This window comes from Stigmatopora nigra, chromosome 17 (assembly GCF_051989575.1).
Source record: "Stigmatopora nigra isolate UIUO_SnigA chromosome 17, RoL_Snig_1.1, whole genome shotgun sequence".
NCBI lineage: Eukaryota > Metazoa > Chordata > Actinopteri > Syngnathiformes > Syngnathidae > Stigmatopora > Stigmatopora nigra.
The window spans coordinates 1,788,806-1,806,167 of NC_135524.1; the positions used below are offsets into that span (position 1 = coordinate 1,788,806).

Genomic DNA, 17,362 nt, shown 5'->3' on the forward strand with positions numbered 1-17,362 from the left:
TCAAAGGTCAAAAGGCCCGAGCGCTCGTTCGTCGAAGGAGGGGAGGGAGGGAGGGGGTCAAGAGTCCAACGGGACGCAAAAAAAAGTGGGCCTTCCGATGTCTTATCATTACGAGTTTGAGTTGATGATTGAATAATTCCAAATGACGAGCGGGACCGCGGAGGTCACGCCGTCAATCGAGATGGAAAGTGGCGGCGGCGTGGCGGTGGTCTTGTTTCTTCTTCTTCTCTTCTCTGCTTTCAGCGGGACGCTGGGTAAGTGTGGACTGGTTGGAAATGTGGTTAAAATGTCAACAGGTTGCAGGATTTGTGTGTGATGACAACATAGGATAGAGTTTCTTCTTCTCCAATCACCTCATTTGCTCATACTTGATGATTTTATTTGATTTTGACAGGTTTACTACAATCAAACGACTGCCACGGATTCATAAAAAATGCATTTGAATTACAAATATGAAATGATTTGTGCAAAATTGCTATTTTTCTAGGTACAAGTTGCCAGGGCAAATGCGGCCAAACGCAAAGCGACTGCTCTTGCCGTCCGACGTGCTCCTCCCTGGAGACGTGCTGCACCGACTACCGGGAATTCTGCCTGGAATTCTCGCCGCACTCGGGCTCAATTTTGGGAGGCGCCGATTTCCTGGTCCTCCACGCCACCTTTGACCTCGACGCCCTCATCGTCTGCAAGTGCGAGACACTTTTTTTTAGGTTTGCTGGTACTCGTTGAGCCGTCAGCGAGCGAAAGATCTTTTGCAGGTTTAACCAGGACGTGACCACCAAGGGCTACGTGGACCAGAAGGGGCGTGCCCACTGCGTCTCGCCCCTCCTCTATCAAACGGGATGGGTTTCCGTGCAGATTTCAACCGACGGCGGCGTCCTTTTTGACAGAGTGGGATCGTGGCTCTCAGGTGGGTGACAATGTTGCCTAAAAAATATCTTGTAATAGTGATTTTCAAGAGTTTTTCTTTTGGGATAACGTAGTCCATACGGGCAAGCTGGACTCCAAATGGAAAGCTGTTCTGGTCAACTCCACCAAGTGGCAGTACTACGGCACGCCTGGAGTGGGCGGATCCCTAGAGATGACCTGGAACGCCTCGCAGGTCAAAGGTCAGACGGTCAACATCGAGCTGTGGGGCTACAGGGAAACGGGTAAGTATTGCTCTCTGACGACCCCCCCCCCCCCCCAGCTGGAATGGGGTCCGTTAACTGGCTCCACCCACCCTCCCCAAGGCAAAGCCTACTCTGACGGATGGCGTGCCGAGTGGAAGTACCTTTACTCTATGGCTAGGGGGCGCCCCAACAACGGCAGCTTTGCCTTCACGCCTGGACCTTCGGCCCAGTTCTCCGACTGGGAGCTGGGGGCCGTCCGGATCGGCTCCGGCGCCCACCCGGACGGAATGCGGTGGGTCTCTCACTTCCATGTTCTTCTATTTGCTTAGTAAGTTTGTCGGATCTCCGCAGGAACGTGGAAGCGGCGTGGAGCGAGGACCACGCCCTGGCTTGGCACCTGGAACCGAGTTTTCGCCACGATTCGGCGGCTTGGGCCCTGGACAAATGTTTGGCGTGGGACCGGCTGGAAATGCGGCTTCCACACTTTCTGGACGAGATCATCGACTGCCCGTGCACCCTGGCGCAGGCCCGAGCCGACACGGGAAGGTTCCACGTGAGTGTGGCCCCCCCCGGCAGGCCCCATTTTGGGGGCCCCGCTCACCCATGTCTTCCTCTTAGACGGATTACGGCTGCGACATAGAGAAAGGCAGCGTTTGCACGTACCATCCGGGAAGCATTCATTGTGTGCGGGCTATCCAGGCCAGGTAAGTTCCAAAAAAATAATCATAATCATAATAATAATAACATATTCATTTTTTTTCTTCTGTGTAGTCCCAAGTATGGGGCTGGTCAACAGTGTTGCTACGACAGCAGCGGCGTCCAAGTCCTAACGGCCGACTCGGTGGGGGGCAGCACGCCGGACCGGGCCCACGACTGGGGCTCGCCCCCTTTCGCCCGGCCCCCCCGCGTGCCGGGTCAGTCGCACTGGGTGTACGACGTGCTGAGCTTCTACTACTGCTGCCTGTGGTCGGACAACTGCGCCTATTACTTCAAACACCGGCCCTCCAGCGACTGTCGACGATACCGTCCTCCGGCTTCAGGTTGGCTTTTCCACTGTCTTTGTTGACATCATCACAATTTTTTATTTTTTCAATTTCATACCTTCAGCCGTGGTGTTCGGGGACCCCCACTTGATCACCCTGGACGGCGTCCGCTACTCCTTCAACGGCAAAGGCGAGTACGTCTTACTGACGTCACCCGGACGGCGTTTGAGCGTCCAGGGCAGGACGGAGCCCGTCCGGCCTTCCGCCAAAGCCTGCGTGCTGTCGTCGGTGGCGGCGAGGGAGGCGTCCTCCGACGTGCTGGAAGTGCGACTGGTGGACGGCGAGCTGCAGGTTCTGCGAAACCAAGAGCGGCTGCCGTTCTCCGAGCAGAGCTGGATGGACTTGGACGGTGGGTTAAGGGATTTGAGCCCCGTCAACATCCCTCCTCCCATTCAGGCGTCTTTGTGTTCTCCCCTTGTGCTGCCAACGTGACGCTGATGTTCCCCAGCGGCGCCGGCGTGGAGGCGCGGCTCCGCCGGGGAACCCTGACGGCCACCGTGCTCCTCCCGGAGGAATTCCGCAACGCCACGCGAGGACTGTTGGGGAACTGGAACGGGGAGGGCGGCGACGACCTGGTCCCCGCTCAGGGAGGGGAGGCGGTCGACCCTGGCGACGCCCAGGCGGTCTTCCGCTTTGCGGCTAGCTGTGAGGCTACTTTCTATTTACATTTTATTTATTTATTGAATACACATAGTCTTAATGAATTTTGTTTTGTATTTTCCTCCTGGCAGGGGCTGTTAGCAACACGTCCACATTGTTCACCTACGATTCCAAATACCTCCTGGATAACTATTCCAATTCAACTAAACACGATCCCAATTTCATCCCGGCCTTTTCCATTCCGGACGACCCCAGTGACCCCCTCTACAATCTGACCCAGGACATTTGTGCAGGAAACGCCTCTCAATTCTGCAGGTAAGAACGTCCAACACATTTACATTAATGGTGTCAGACCGGAATAGTTTTTAAATCTGATATTTTTGCAGGTATGACATTTTGGTGGGCCGCCATCCGGAGCTGGGAATGGCTTCCAAGGCTTCCTTCCAGAGTCACCTTTCACTGGTGGAGAGCTTGAAGCCCGGTAAGCGTCGCCACGGCTCCCCCGCTCGCGCTCACGGCCTCACCGTGAACTGTGGTCGCAGCGTTGAGCTGCGGTTGGCTGGCGCCCCCCACCAACGGCAAGAAGGAAGGCACGGCTTACCTGCTGGGGGCCAGCGTTCGACTGTGGTGCGACCAGGGATTCGCCAGGCACGGCGACGAACGCCGTACCTGCCAGGCGGACGCCACTTGGTCGGGAGACGACACCGTCTGCGTCCCTTGTTCCAACGGTAATTGATATCGCGCACCGGTGTGAAAGTGGCGGCCCAGGGGCCAAAATATGGCCCGCCGCATCATTTTGTGCGGCCCGAAAAAGTCAATGTGTTTTAGGATCAAATTCAAATGAAGAGTATAGATGTATATTAAATGTCCTGATTTTCCCTGATTTGATGTTGATGTTAACGCTTTTCTTGTGGACGTTTTCAGGAAACGACGCCGTGCTGATCGCCGTATCCGTGCTGGCAGTTTTGTTGTTGTTGGGGCAAATAGTGACGATCCTCGTCATCTGCGTCAGACGACGTCGCCAAAGGTAAAACGTTATTTTTGGGAGGATTTGGAAGGAAATGTTCCAAATCATTTTTTTTTGGGTCTGTGTTTTTGCTGGCCTTGCAGGTTGACAAACGGACACCATTTCCATTCCTCTTTTGGCAGATTTCAGTTGACCCAACAATAACAAAAAATGGAATATTTTCTTCCCACTGGACCTGCCAAATTTAGGAACGACATCCACAGAAAAATGGGACTGACTAATCTCTGGAAATCCTTGATTTATATTCAATGAATGATGAAATGTAAACATTGAATTTGTGCTATTTTCCAAGTCTGAGAAACGAATGGAATTGCATCAAGTGAGTAGTCAGCCGTCAAAAAATAACGGCGGCTGGCGTGTGACCCCGTGAGCGTCCCTCCGTCCAGACGTCTCTCTCTCTCGTTGCGCGACGCCACGCGTCCGTCGCATGAGGTCATACGTGGCCGCCATACTTCCTGATTTTCTTTTTTCAGTCCGTCAGGTGCCACCAAACGCGTGCTTTACAAAAAAATCTCCCTGATGAAGCCAATGAGAGAGAGCAGAATGCCATTTTTGAAGAAGAATGACACTCCTCCACCTCATCAATCAATCAATGAATCCTACCATCGGTTTGATTGTTTTTTAATAGAAATATCCTTGAGTAGAAAAAACTAAATATTGTATTTCTTTTGCACAGCAAAAGAGCAGCTTATTCATTATTATTATTATTAGGACAGGTAACATTTTCACATGATTTCCTCAATAAATATGAAATATAAATATCATACAGAGCAGAATTTCCTCCAGCCCTTCTTGCAGGCCCTCCCTTTGAGAGTCCTGAGTTCCCGCAAGGCCCGGATCAAGAACTTCTTGTAGTTCTTGAGGAGCACGCAACCGTAAACCTTCTGCTCAAAGACGTTCTGGACAAGTGGCGGACTCGGGACGGAGGGGACGACCTCGGGGAAGACGCCTAGGGCCATCAGCCGGGCCCCCAAGTCCTGGTTGCGGGACCACGCCGTCTTCAGCCCCAGCACAAGCGGACTTCCCGGGTCTTGCAGTTCCTTCTGCTGTTCGTAGACCAGCCTCAGGTGCGGCCAGAAAACCAGGACCCGGTCCAGGACCTGGTCCAGCCCCGAAATGTTAGGCTTGGGGACGTCCGGGCGGGACACATGGCAGTAGTCGTCGGACCAGGCCCCCTGGGAGGCATTCTGGAAGGAGAAGGAGCCAATCAGAGACGCCGTAGAGCAAAAGGGAAAGGGAAAGGTTCCTCCCTCCGTTCCTTTTGTTCCTCACATAGATTTTCAGGAGCTCCGTAGATTCCTTCAACGCCAGTCGAGTCATCTTCACAACAGACCGGACGGACTGGCGCGCCTTCGCCGAAGACGCCGCGTGGGTGAGCAGCAGGAGCAGAAGGACAGCCGGCAACGCTGAGGGGGCGGAGCCACATCACGGACAGGTCAGTAACATGTAACTACCTGCATTTACAGCCAGAAATCTAAGCCAAAGCACCATTTTTACTGGGAGATTGGTCGCCGTCACTAGAAAATGAGCTATTGTTTGACATGTCAAGAGAAACAAAGTCTACTCTTGAGTGTATTTTAATTTCTTCCCTGCTGACCAATGATAGCAAGCGCTGCCATTGTCACTAGTCCAGGGGTAGGGAACCTATGGCTCGGGAGCCACATGTGGCTCTTTTGATGAGTGCATTTGGCTCTTTGCTAACCTGTCAGCTAAAAGATGGAAATTGCTGATGACAGAACTGAAATATTACATCTAGAACTGCATTTTTTTTGCAGTAAACTCTTCTGGAATGCACTGATTAGCAACAGCATTAGAATATTTAAAAACAATTCATTTTTTTCCACTTTAAAAGTGATAAAATGACAAAAAGTACAAATAAGGCACTCTTTTACATGTATGTATTTTGACTTTTAAGTTGGTAGTATGGCTCACAAGGAATAACATTGGAAAATATGAATTATTTGTGGCTCTTTTGGTCAAAAAGCTTCCCGACCTCTGCACTAGTTTGCCACCCTCCCGTTATCTTTTGGTAATTTTTGACCAATGCCCCCCCCATCCGGCGTCTCACTTGTTTTAGTCTCCATGTGTAGAATGGGGTGTCGTCCCACCACGGTCCCCCAGGTCAAGTTTCCCGACGTGCTCAATCCGCCGCCGCCGTGGGCCTCTTGCGTCTCCTCATGACCGAGCCCCGGCGACTTATGTTTTTTTTTTTAAAGAAGTGCTGGCCCAGCACGCATTGGTCATCTGGGGAAGTGACGCGGACGGGCGGCCGAATGGGCGAGTGTCCGCCCGGGCGTCTTTGATGAGGCAAGCCTTGGTATTTCCAAGAATTTCCTCACGGCGGGGTGCCGATGCGGCCCTTTTCAATGCAACTTTATTGAAAAGGCCCGATGGGGGGAAATGCCCGTACATGCCCCCCTGACTCGTTGGGGCGCCATCTACTTAACTCCGCCCCTTGCATTCATCCTTCAGTGGATTGGATGGATTGGAAAATCACATTTATAGGACTTTATTGACCATAATATGGCTGAATATGATAGCTTATCATTAGTGGGAAACTTAAGAATAATTTTTTAGATTTTTTTCCTAAGGACTATTTCATATATATAGACATATATTGTCCTATTTTTATTTATGTGAGCTTTTGTAAGAGGAAGCAGGTCTTTCTCAATCCTGGCTTGTGCGTAAAAGGGGGCGGGGCTTTCGAAAGTTCACCATGACTGAAGCCATTTTTTTACGTCGAGAACATAAATGGACTTGTTTCCTCATAAATGACTTTTATTATGAAACAACAATGATCTCATTCCAAAGTCCCTTGTTCAACATAACGTCCTTTTTTTTTTATTGTGTGTGTTTGAAGCGCACAGGAAATGGCGAGCAAGCACGTTGTTGCCCCCCCCCCCAAACCAACCATCTTCTAACTAAATACATATCTCTAAAAATTCACCCCGTCGTCATTTCAAATCAATCTTAGGGTCAAAAAACACACTTTTTGGACCGATTAAAAAAACAAAAAATTCTTACTGCATACTAGGAACATCAAGATCATCCTCATCATCATCATCACAAAAAAAAAACGATCAGAAAGGAAATCAGCCATTAAATGGCTGATTTCTTTATGGTCTCCAATCCAATGGGATTCAAGTCCTGGCTAGTCCTGGCTAGTCTTTGCTAGCATTTTGTTAGCATTGGTCCTTTGCAATCCTCACTTAAAAAGTGGGCCAACATCACGTAGTCCTCATTTTCTTGACTGGACCCGAACGTAAGACGACATCCAGACGTTTTGCGTGGCTAAAACGTTCCAATGGCCGCTTTCCCCTGGAAATTTTCCCCGTCGACCAAAAAGCCCCCAAAATGTGTCATTTTTGGAGGAAAACAGATTTTTTTTTAGTTTTCAACGTAAATGGCAGTTGTTGTTTGTATTATTATGAAGATACCAAGATTGACCGTGAATAGGATTGTGTTGGAAATGGAGTTAACTCACTCTTAGTGGCGCAGCAATCATTTATCAAGCAAAATATTGTTTTTTTTCAAGGCTAAAATTGGCAAAAGGAAACAAGCACCAAACATTATTTTCTTCCATTTTGCTCCAAAAATGGAAATTGTGCACCTTTTCAATGAAAAATATGGCCAAGACTTTTTTGGGGGGAATTATGACATTCCAACTGGAAACTTTTCATGGGAATAAAATGACAGTTTTAATCTACTTTATATGATCTTTCACCTTTTTAAAATGCCTTCTATTTTGATCTATATTACAAATCATTTTCTATTTTTTTATTGCCATTCAAATGTTCATGATTATTAAATACAATAAATGCAAAAAATCTAAAATGACCGTAACATTTGGAAGGATTTTTAGTTAAAAAAAACAACCTTTTCAGTTGCCATTCATTAATTTTCATCCGATTTTATTGTCTGTCATTAAAATTGGCTCCAATATAAAATACTATATTAAAATAAATGGACGAACGGTGGGATTGCAAAAAGTTTCAAAAAATGTCATTTGAAATTTGTCCCTATTTCAAAACAGTTCCTTCAAAAATATACTTTTTTGTAGACTTTTTCAAATTGTTAATATTTTTTTGAACATTTCTTTCCACAGGTTGCAATTTGCAGAATGACCACCAGGAAAACGTGAGTAAATTCCATTCTCTATACATATATCTATCTCTATATCTTAATCATTTGGATTAAAAAAATAAATCATCCAATCATTTTAGGGGCGCAAATCACCAAAAATTAAAATAAAGGCTTTCCATGAAAAGGGTCCAATTGGTCAAAGTCTTGCTAATTCTAATTGCTAACTCTCAATGCTAGCTAATGCTAACCCACGTGTGTGTGTGTGTATGTTGACGATTATGATACAATCTCCCAAGTATTAGGATCAAAATGTCCCCAAACTTGGACATTTTGGAATAAATAGAATACTGTCCCCATGGACATTTTCTAACTATAACGCGCAAGTAGTACAAATATTCATATCAAAAAACAGCACGATTCTCACCATTTTGTCATGTACAACAATTTTGATGAGCAAATCAAATAGAAATAAAAATGTCGATGATAAAAAAAAAATGGAACTTAAAAAAAAAAGGCACGAAAAAAGCCAAAGAAAGGCATGTGCTTCCGACCTATCGTCGCTCGGAGCTCAAATGCTGCGGCGGATGACCACTTTATTTACAAAGACAGCCATGCGTCACGTGTCCCTAATAAAGTGCATGCAATGAAAAAAAAAAACGGAAAAAAAGAAAAGAAAAAGCCCAAAAAAACGAACCAAAAACAAGAAAGCAGCTAGTAAAAGTAGAAGAGCGCCCCCTTTGGGTGGTCCACAGATCACATTCAACAGTGTCCATCTCCACTCAGGCAGGTAGTGGGCCAACTTTTGTGCTCATGGGGTCTTTCTCGGCCACGCTGTCCGTCAAATTCTGCTCTGAGCATTCCGTCGTTGATTGGTTATCTGGATTTTTGGAATGAATCTTTTTGTTTGATTCATTCATTCCTAGATTTCTCTCTCGGCTTGGCTAACCCACATTTAAACGGACCGATCGGTCTCTGAGTGCCCTTTCCTTCTCTTGTGTTCACTTGAGTTTTTTCTCATTGGACAGGCTATTCCACCGAACCTCCCGGACCGAACGGGATGGGACAGCTACGACTCGGGGAGTCGTTTTTCACCCATGCGAACGCACCTGGACGTAGGTAAGCGCCACGCCCCTTTTTCGCCCCAAATTTTTCCTGAATGATGGACTTGGTACAAAATAATGCAGAGGAGGAGGAGGAGGAGGAGTAGGAGGAAGAATCCCAGGGAGGAGAGGAGCCGGCCGTTCCCAAAACCCGGAAAAAAGGGGGATTTGTTCCCAAACATCCGTCCGGCAAGTGCGTTTTCTCTCTCCTATCATCTGTCGTCTTTGGGAAAGAGGTCCAGAGATCCCAGCACGGCGAATCCCAAAATGGCGCTTTCGCCGTCAAAGGACAACATTTCCCGTTCCTGGCGCTCCAACAGGGTTTTGATCCTCTCGCTTCGATCCTTGTGCAGGGCCGACAGTTCCTCCTCCATCTAAACCAAAGCCATTGTACTCATTTATGGACACAGCTTAATTGAAAATAAGCTTTTTTTTTTCTCGTACCTTCTGTTCCAGGTGCGCCCGACGGACGGAGACCTTCTGCCGGAGTTTCTGCAACTCGCGTTCGTGCTGGACTTCCAACTGAGAGCTGCTTTTCTTCTGGTAGGCGTCCAGGAGCTCCATTTCTTGCTTGAGCTGGCGCTTTAAGGCCTCGCATTCGCATTCCTGCTCGGCTTCCAGCTTCATCTGTGGATCCAAAAAACATAAAGGCTGAGAAATGGACGGTACAAACCGACCGGCGAGGTACCTACCGCTTGCGACGCCGTCATCTGGTTAATAGAGCGCTCGTACTGCTCGGCCAAAACGGCTAATTTGCGGGTCTGCTCCTCCTTCAGCTCCTTTAGGAGACCCTTGTGGTCCCCCTTGGGCGACACCTCCAACTGGTGGTTACGCAGAGCTTTATACTGCTTGGTTTGAACCTTGCACGTGTCCTGGAACTGCTTCTTGATCTGCACTTCCAGCGTCTGGCAACCCAAAAAAATGGACAAAGCTCATTTACGAAGGCCAGCAAAAAGTGAGGAGGACGGGGTTGTTTTTGACCTTGAGGTCTCTGGGCTGCTGCCGATGCTCGGTGGCGTGCTTGCGGCTGAGCTCGCGCCGCCGCCGCTCGTTGTACTCGTCCTGGTTGTCCAACTCGGTACGATGCTGCAGCCGCATCAGCTCGGCGCGCATCTTGTGGAGGACTTGGAGCTGGCGCCGTTCCAGTTCCTGCGTGCCCTCGTCTTGGCGGATCAGGAGCGCCTGCTCCATCTCCTTCTGGCCTAGCTTCTTGTTCAGTTCCTGGGAAGGCGGTTTACAGGTTGAGTATTTGGTCCCAGTAGGTGTCCCGCTTGCACGACTCACTTCTCGAAGTTGCTCCTGCTCAAAGTCGTGCTTCCTCAGCAGACTCCGGCGTTTGAGCGCCCGGCATCCGCGCTCGTAGAGCGATCTCTGCGAGGCCAGCAGACGGGCCTCGTCCTCGGCCTGTGAGCGCTGCAGCGTCTCCTTGTGGCGGGACACGCGCTCCTGCCTCTCCTCCACGGGGGCGAACGGGTCCTCGTTCATCTCCTGTAGAGAAAGAAAGGCAAAAAGGGCCACTTACCGACCTGGAGGGGAAGGGGAGGAGCCAAAAATGGACCTCTTTGATTTTGTCCTTGCAGACTCGGTACTCCTTCTTCTGGTTCTCCAAGAGGGACGTCAGATCCTTCTTTTGTTGAGACAAGATCTGCTGTTGGATCCGCTTCTCCTCGGCGGCCAACGTCTTCATCTGGGAAGGAAGGAGGGAGGCGGTGAGGCGGTGGTGAGGCGGTGGTGAGGCGGTGGTCTTTTGTTTTGGTGACGTTGGGGGTTGGATACCTCTTTGTCGGTCTGAGCCACGTGGCGCTTGGCCAACCTCTCCAACTCCAAGTAAGTGTTGTTGCTCTGCGTCTCCAACTCCTTGTGAAGCCTCAACCTGTGCTCGTCCATCTCGGCTTTCAGCCTGTTCTCCAAGGCGATCAGCTGCTTCTGGTGCTGCCGCCGCATGCGCTTGTACCCAGACATCTGCTCCCGCAGCTCAAAGTTCTGACCATGCTCCTGGATCTACCCCATGACCTGGTAACACCCAAAGGTAAGGATGCAAATGCATCAACATCAACAAACATTAAACATGACATTACATTTGACATGAGACCTATTTTTGATGGACTTATGGAAATGATTTGATGGTCAGCATCATGCATTGTACAAAACAAGGAGGTGATTACCCAAAATATTATAGCTCAAATTGATGGAATAGTTTTAAAAAAATGATCCAAAGGATTGATTTATGCCTGCAAAATGGCAGTTGTGGAAGATTGAGGAAATTCAACCCAAAAAATCTTGGTTATTCATAAAATTAGCTATTTTTGTGAGCCAAAATGATTTTTATTTTCTGTACTTCACCAAAAACACGGCTTTAATCCTGTTTTTTGAGTTTCTTTGAACGCCATGAAAAGCCAGGAGGAGGGAAAAATGACATCCATTACAGGATGGGGTTGCCATGACAACGGATGGATGTAGTCATGGCATAGCGCGTGAGCGTGAACGCCCCCCCCCCCCTCACTCCCTCCTCCCCTTTTTCACACACTCACATGCACGCGCATTCTACTTATTTGATTTTATACTATTTCTACTCAAATTAATGCAATTATCCCCCCTCCCCAAATGTTTACCATAGATGCCGATGTGAGGATGATGACGCTGGCTGTACGTTGGCGGGTCTCGATCTGGCGGCGTCGTCCGTGGCGAGGAGAAGGCCGCAGCTGTGGCCCGCTGGAGCGCCCCTACGCGGCCTCATCCCTTCGTCACGCCGCCGGCAGCATGCTCCTGCGGCGCCGAGGAGGGAGAAGGAGCCCAGGGGGAGGCGGAGCCACAACGGGAGGAGGATGAGGAGGAGGAGGAGGTGGCCAAGCTGCCGCTGCTGCCGCCACAGGCGCCACCGGCTCCGCCGCCGCCGAGGAGGCGGCTCGGCCGATCCCCGCAGCGGGCCGGGGCCGGCTCTGGTGGTGTCCCACGTCCGTGAATGCAGCACACGTCCGCCGCCGCCGTTGGCCTCACGCGCATCCTGCAGCTCCGCTTAACGCGGGCTGCCGGTCCTTTTTGGCCGGGGAAAGGGCATCCTCCGGCCCACCGGTGCCAAACAAAGCCGACGGGGGTTGGGGTTAGGGGGAGTGGGGGGGGGGGGCGTTTGACGATGAATTGAAGAAAAAAAAAGGGAAAAAAAAGGAGGATGACGGTGATGATAATGAAGAAAAAAAAGCGGGAAGGGGGAGGGGGTGGCAATTACGCAATGCCTACCATTGATAATCGCGCAAAGATGTGATGTCATTTAGTGCCACCGGCAGAGAGAGAAAAGATTTTCCCCGGGCGACGACGCTCGCCGTGCCAGGCTGCGTGACGACGACGACCACCACGACGTCGGCGGCGGCGGTCCGCTGAAGAGGAGAGGCGACTCGGAACATGATGCCGATGTGACGCCGCTCGCAAGATGGGATGTGTGTCCTACATTTCCAGCGCACTTGGTCATGGTAGGCGCTTCTCGTGCCTTCTATTCATCTCTTCTTCTCGCTCTCTCTCTCTCTCTTTTTTCTCTCTCTCTCTCTTGGCTTCTTCTTACACTCCCCCTTCCCTTAAAGAGACACTGCTAAACTACACGTATACGCTCAATTTTAATGCCAGGTTTGACACACTGTACCTAATGATGTGACTCGACCCACAACTTATTCTATTTTGGCATTATGTAGGATGTGTTTTTTTTATCACAAGCTGTCTGGAAACTGGAAGTGGGCTGAATCAGTTCCCTTTAATAACAAATCGGTGTTATTTAAAGACACAAAACACTGACAAAGGTCACTTTTGGCTTCTCAATTGAAGAAATGCAGTGATACAAAACAGAAATTACCACCCAAATAATTGCTTCAGGTGTACCTATTAAATGTGTCAATTAATTACATTTGTGTCCCACAGGGGGGCAGCAAAGGACAACTTTCTCCAGACAGTCAGGTTGGAACACAGCCAAATTCAAAAGGTAACTTGATTCTTTTCCTAATAAATGACAAACACACGATTCCACAGGAGTATTTATTGCTTTAAAAACATGCACATTCGATTTAGTGTACTTGACATCATTTATATATTCCTCTGTTACATTCTTGAAGTTGCAATGTCGTAATATACTTTATTATTGCTAACACCACTGCAAGTACCAACCCGTATTATAAGAATATACACTTTTTTGTATGAACTTGCATAGATATTTCAATAAATGCTAACTTGGGGGTCAGTGACCTTTGGGGTAGAACCATTATATTATATGATGTACTCATTTTTTGGTAGACGTCATGATTAAAAGTGCAATTATTTTGATTTGCCTATACAAATATGAATTCTAGTTAAAAGAAAAAGCAATAATTCATTCATTTTTTGGATTTAAAAACAGACTAGTCTGCATGTTTTTGGATTTGTGACATATACTAACACCCCCAAAAAATAAAACATGATAATTTTCCCAGATTCTTCAGTGAGATGTCAGCTGCACACCGTGGATGCGTTCATGTTCAAGAAGCGAATATTCATCTTGGCTTCAATTTCAAAGGTGGCCAGCAACTGACAAACAAAAAAAGGACATTTAATCTCTTCCCTTTGACATCTATTCTCCTCAAAGTCGGCCAACCATCCTTCAAAAACAGGTACATTTGTCCATTTTGAAGTTCTTGAGCCAAAAGTACTGCATCTGAATACTTTCCCATGTGGTTATTCACAGAAAAAAGCCATGACATACCTTCAGAAAGTGCTCAAAAGTGATGCCCTCGTAGAATTCGTCAGGCTCCTGCAAGAAAATTCCACTTAATGAGCAAAAAAAGAACCAGACCATTAACTCCATTGGCCAGGACGTACCATGTGACCCATAGAGATGCCCGCCACCTCCAACATGGCGGCATCGGCGATGCTTTTAGCATTTTCCTTGCCCATTTGCCCACTTCTAGAGAGGAGCTCTTCCACCACCTGCCAGGAAACGTCCATATATTTCAAATTCTTCCCTTATATCATCATCCTCCAACTCACATGTCTATACTCCTCCAAGGTGATGGTCCCATCATTGTCCGTGTCATGCATGTTGAATAAAACTGCAAGTCAAAAGATGCAGATATGCCCTCAGAAATATTACAATACATTTTTCCCAGCACAAGACGTACATCTCAGCTTCTCTTTACGGACGCCTTCTCGTTCTTCGTCTGTCATGCTGAGCGATGGCGGCTTAAAATGGGACATGACCACCACGAATTCCTCCAGGTAGATCTCCTCCATGGAGCCCTCGCTGGGTGGGATCAAGTTTCTGCCAACAAAACAATAAGAGAACGTAAATGGAGGAGAAAAAAATGGATGGAATCAAGTTTGTGCATGTGACTTGGCACCTTCTGTCAAAAAAAGCTTCTACGATCTGCGCACGAATAGGATTGCAGGTAAGATCTTGGATGGCGTTGAAATGTTCTCTCCTGAAGTACAACAACACATAAAATGATGTTTTCCCTCAAGGCCTTGCTGCTATCACTCGGGTGACAGCTGGAGCCTGTTAGGCCGGTTTTTAACACTTTAAAATGAATAATGAGGAGTACCGTAGGCTGTCTTCATTGTGGCTCAACTGCATGAATCGTTTGTGTAAAACTCGGATCTGCTCGCAATTGACTGCAAACACAGAATGGATGCCAAAACGTTGAGTTAGTCTTAAAACACTGACGTGTTGAAACAAGAGAATTTGCTGGCAGGGCTATTTCAAATCAATTGGATGTCTATGCTTAAAAAAAAAGAGTATGCAGGTCATTTTCGATGCACAATGTAATTATTCGCATAGCAAAATAGTTTATGCCATTTTCTAATGTTTCATTCAATGCCCCAGCGTTAAGTTACGCATTTTAAAGTGGTAGTATTCAATTATTTATGAGTAAATTGACCCAGCTCTTCCCAATACAGGACAAAAAAAATGCACACAGTGTATTTTCAGCCAAAAGGAGGTCTATTGGCATTTTTCTTTAAGTATTTATTCACATATTTTCAATATCAAAACAGAATCTCATTTTTCTGTCAACTATAATATCTACAAAGTCAGGGGAAAAACTCAAAACTTCCTGAAACTAGTAAATCTCATTTGAAAATTATTGCACAAATGCCATTGAAACACACAAAAATGTTCCTTAATATTTTGGTGGCCACTTGGACAAAATATTAGGTACACCGACGCACAATAATCGCAGCGCTGAACAAGTGTAACTTAAATCGAAGAGATTACAAGTTGTGTTTTTTTAGTGTGTTGAACTACTAAAAGTACTCACATCCTGTCTTTTCTGCCAGTTGTCGGTACTCGGGAGGACCAGACATGGACTGCCAAATACCCATCTTATCGACAAAGTCTTGGACGGGATGGATCCACTCAAGCAGACGGGACAGCCGGTATCGGTGGGCGAAGAGGCTGGAGATGGACGTGGTCGGCTCGCCAGCTAGCTGGAAGAGAGCCGAACCTCAAAGCAACATGTATGATAAAAACCGGACTGACTGTTGACACAAATACGACAACATTCATCCCCGAGGAGAGTACACATTACTTCCGCAATCAACACCCGTGACGTCACATCACAAGGATACTAAACTTCGAGGTTTAATATAAATCTTATTTTCATATATTTATCGTTCATGTTCATATATAAATAACAGTTTTATCATAGAGTGCCAACAAACATTTACTTTTTTCCTTTGTTGTTATGTTGTCTTACCTCTGATTAGAAACAGGTGTCCCCAGAGGATGGCGCGAAAGAATTGTGATTGCGTTCACTGGAAGTTCGGCAAAAATGTGGTAAAGAATAACAACGGACAAAAATAAGGTTTGGGAAAAGTATTACCCCTTTATTGTATTCAGTTGTTTGTTTTGTCCTTATTTCTAACGTTTACTGGCCTTTTATCACGTTTTACTCAAATATAGGTACTATACAAACGCTAGTCAAATATTAGCGTTGTAGATACCACTTCATTCCATATCACAATGCCACTAAGGTAAAACGATGGTTTGTGTACATTTCTGTGGCAGGAGTCAATTAGCAAAATTCATATGTCGTATAATAGTTGACAGTGCTCCATTTTAAGTGGTTTGTCCTGTTTAAAAAAAACAAAAAATAATATTTGTCCTCCTTTATGGAGTTGAACCTGAATGCAACACGTTCTAGCGTTCACGACGTCCAATTTCGGACATCGCAACGTGCCTGACAACTGGTAGGGAAATTTAATCATTTATACCTTATTATTTAATGTGTTTTGAACTTCTATGTACGACTGTCCCAAATGAGTCATTTTCTGTTGTCAATACAACTGTTTACTAGAGGTTTTGAAGTGTTTATTTAAAGTTGTTCGTGTTAACGTTTTGTATGCTAGCGGTTAGCCACTTAACGTGTCAGACTCTCCTTAAAACATTGTAAATTCCATGAAATATATATTTTTTCTATGTGGAGAGAGTGGATTAGCAATAACCATTAAGTTGTATGTTTTTTTTCTAAACAGCCAGTTTGTTTACGTGAAAATTCTATTAAGAACATGGGTTTGTATTTTGCATATTGAAAATGAGCGAACATGTACGATTAAAATTAACCGTCGAGTAATGAATGAATGAAATGAACATTACCATGTATAAAATTGAATAGCTTTGGACAATGCAGTTGAGTTGGATGTTGACATTTTTACTTCCCTCAGTTACAAAGTGTCCTCATTTTTCCGCATTGTGAAAATAGCCCTTAGTTGGTACTTGGAACGCTATAAAAAATGTATGGCAGACATGCTTTGTCAAATCCTCAGTTTGTACTCTGAAATTGTTGTTACAGCCCCCAAAAATACAAGTTGTTAATTTGTTTTCTATTCTCACAGACATAACGGCTTGGACCACAAAGCTTGAACCACAAACTTGGACCACAAAGCCTGGACCACAAAGCTTGGACCACAAAGCTTGGACCACAAAGCCTGGACCTCGAACGCAGAAGCCATGTCCACAGGTAGGCGATCCCATTCCACTTCTAGCAATCCATTTCCATGCACTGTTTCCCTTTTTGTAGCTCATTATCTCTCTTGCAAGTTGTTTACAACACGCTCAGTGGTTATAGAGTAGATTTAAGGGATGGCATTGAATTAAAATGTACATAATTTAAAAAAAACATGACAGTCTAACTAACTAGTGATGAACATAAAATCATGTACACAAATGTAGCTACAACAGCATCTTGGAAAATATTAAGCAGATATAAAAATTCCTCTCAAACACGCCACAGCTTGCAAACTAGTTTTGTGTTTTCACATACCATGAGATGATTTAAATACATTCTTTAAAAAAGAATAAACTGAATACTAGTAAGTTATAATTAAACTCGTAACGTTAGACTATTTTTCCTCTTGCATGTGTATAATCTCATGCAACTCAATTTAGTA

At 46.4% G+C, this 17,362-nt stretch overlaps 5 protein-coding genes and 1 long non-coding RNA gene across 15 annotated transcripts in view; 3 read left to right on the top strand and 3 right to left on the bottom strand.

Annotated features, from left to right (window-relative positions):
- The first annotated feature begins 78 nt into the window (after positions 1–78).
- Positions 79–8,978, top strand: susd2 (sushi domain containing 2). The gene is made up of 17 exons (XM_077736836.1): positions 79–254; positions 488–686; positions 756–907; positions 981–1,148; positions 1,230–1,401; positions 1,461–1,662; positions 1,728–1,813; positions 1,881–2,143; positions 2,211–2,501; positions 2,549–2,797; positions 2,884–3,067; positions 3,139–3,233; positions 3,295–3,480; positions 3,677–3,779; positions 3,863–5,214; positions 7,885–7,916; positions 8,888–8,978. The coding sequence occupies exons 1-15, from the start codon at positions 143–145 to the stop codon at positions 3,921–3,923; spliced, it is 2,523 nt and encodes an 840-aa protein (XP_077592962.1). The 5' UTR covers positions 79–142; the 3' UTR covers positions 3,924–5,214; positions 7,885–7,916; positions 8,888–8,978.
- Positions 4,503–5,129, bottom strand: m17 (IL-6 subfamily cytokine M17; the record flags this gene model as incomplete). Its single annotated transcript, XM_077737943.1, has 2 exons — positions 4,503–4,966; positions 5,052–5,129. Coding segments are annotated over 2 exons (504 nt in total), but the record flags the coding sequence as incomplete, so codon positions are not given.
- Positions 6,567–12,473, bottom strand: taok3b (TAO kinase 3b). Of its 2 annotated transcripts, XM_077736814.1 has the most exons (8): positions 11,575–12,473; positions 10,739–10,975; positions 10,521–10,649; positions 10,247–10,450; positions 9,944–10,183; positions 9,655–9,867; positions 9,407–9,589; positions 6,568–9,336 (listed from the first exon to the last, which is right to left on the bottom strand). In XM_077736814.1, the coding sequence occupies exons 2-8, from the start codon at positions 10,922–10,924 to the stop codon at positions 9,175–9,177; spliced, it is 1,317 nt and encodes a 438-aa protein (XP_077592940.1). In that variant the 5' UTR covers positions 10,925–10,975; positions 11,575–12,473; the 3' UTR covers positions 6,568–9,174. The 2 variants fall into 2 exon arrangements, with proteins under 2 accessions (XP_077592941.1, XP_077592940.1); XM_077736815.1 differs by lacking the exon at positions 11,575–12,473 and having other exon boundaries at positions 6,567–9,336; positions 10,739–10,957.
- LOC144210266 (uncharacterized) lies at positions 9,042–10,237 on the top strand. The gene is made up of 3 exons (XR_013329342.1): positions 9,042–9,151; positions 9,419–9,646; positions 9,739–10,237. It is a non-coding gene; the product is annotated as an uncharacterized LOC144210266 (long non-coding RNA).
- The window catches only part of cabp7b (calcium binding protein 7b), a 23,727-nt gene continuing 18,462 nt past the window's right edge, over positions 12,098–17,362 (top strand). For 8 of the 9 annotated variants that reach the window (XR_013329341.1, XR_013329340.1, XM_077736819.1 and 5 more), the window contains exons 1-6: positions 12,098–12,429; positions 12,869–12,929; positions 13,414–14,364; positions 15,251–15,552; positions 15,680–15,777; positions 16,808–16,932. The gene's annotated coding sequence lies outside the window, so the exon portion shown is untranslated. Of the gene's footprint in view, positions 12,430–12,868; positions 12,930–13,412; positions 14,365–15,250; positions 15,553–15,679; positions 15,778–16,807; positions 16,933–17,362 lie in introns of those variants that run through there. The other variant, XM_077736825.1, reaches the window with a different exon arrangement.
- Positions 12,969–15,523, bottom strand: tescb (tescalcin b). Its single transcript, XM_077736817.1, has 8 exons — positions 15,232–15,523; positions 14,518–14,587; positions 14,317–14,397; positions 14,098–14,237; positions 13,967–14,028; positions 13,799–13,906; positions 13,683–13,730; positions 12,969–13,507 (listed from the first exon to the last, which is right to left on the bottom strand). Exons 1-8 carry the CDS (start codon positions 15,293–15,295, stop codon positions 13,430–13,432), a joined length of 651 nt encoding a protein of 216 aa, XP_077592943.1. The 5' UTR covers positions 15,296–15,523; the 3' UTR covers positions 12,969–13,429.

Bases quoted from the DNA above. Each gene is read 5' to 3' on its own strand.
- susd2 (XM_077736836.1), top strand. From the start codon at position 143: ATGACGAGCGGGACCGCGGAGGTCACGCCGTCAATCGAGATGGAAAGT. The intron at 1,402-1,460 runs GTGGGTCTCTCA...GGATCTCCGCAG, and splicing joins GCCCACCCGGACGGAATGCG to GAACGTGGAAGCGGCGTGGA. The intron at 1,814-1,880 runs GTAAGTTCCAAA...TCTTCTGTGTAG, and splicing joins GTGCGGGCTATCCAGGCCAG to TCCCAAGTATGGGGCTGGTC.
- taok3b (XM_077736815.1), bottom strand. From the start codon at position 10,924: ATGTCTGGGTACAAGCGCATGCGGCGGCAGCACCAGAAGCAGCTGATC. The intron at 9,868-9,943 runs GTCAAAAACAAC...TTGGGTTGCCAG, and splicing joins AGCAGCCCAGAGACCTCAAG to ACGCTGGAAGTGCAGATCAA. The intron at 9,337-9,406 runs GTACGAGAAAAA...GCTTTGGTTTAG, and splicing joins GGGCGCACCTGGAACAGAAG to ATGGAGGAGGAACTGTCGGC.
- tescb (XM_077736817.1), bottom strand. From the start codon at position 15,295: ATGGGTATTTGGCAGTCCATGTCTGGTCCTCCCGAGTACCGACAACTG. The intron at 14,398-14,517 runs GTACTCCTCATT...GTTGTACTTCAG, and splicing joins CACAATGAAGACAGCCTACG to GAGAGAACATTTCAACGCCA. The intron at 13,731-13,798 runs GTACGTCCTGGC...ATTTTCTTGCAG, and splicing joins GCATCTCTATGGGTCACATG to GAGCCTGACGAATTCTACGA.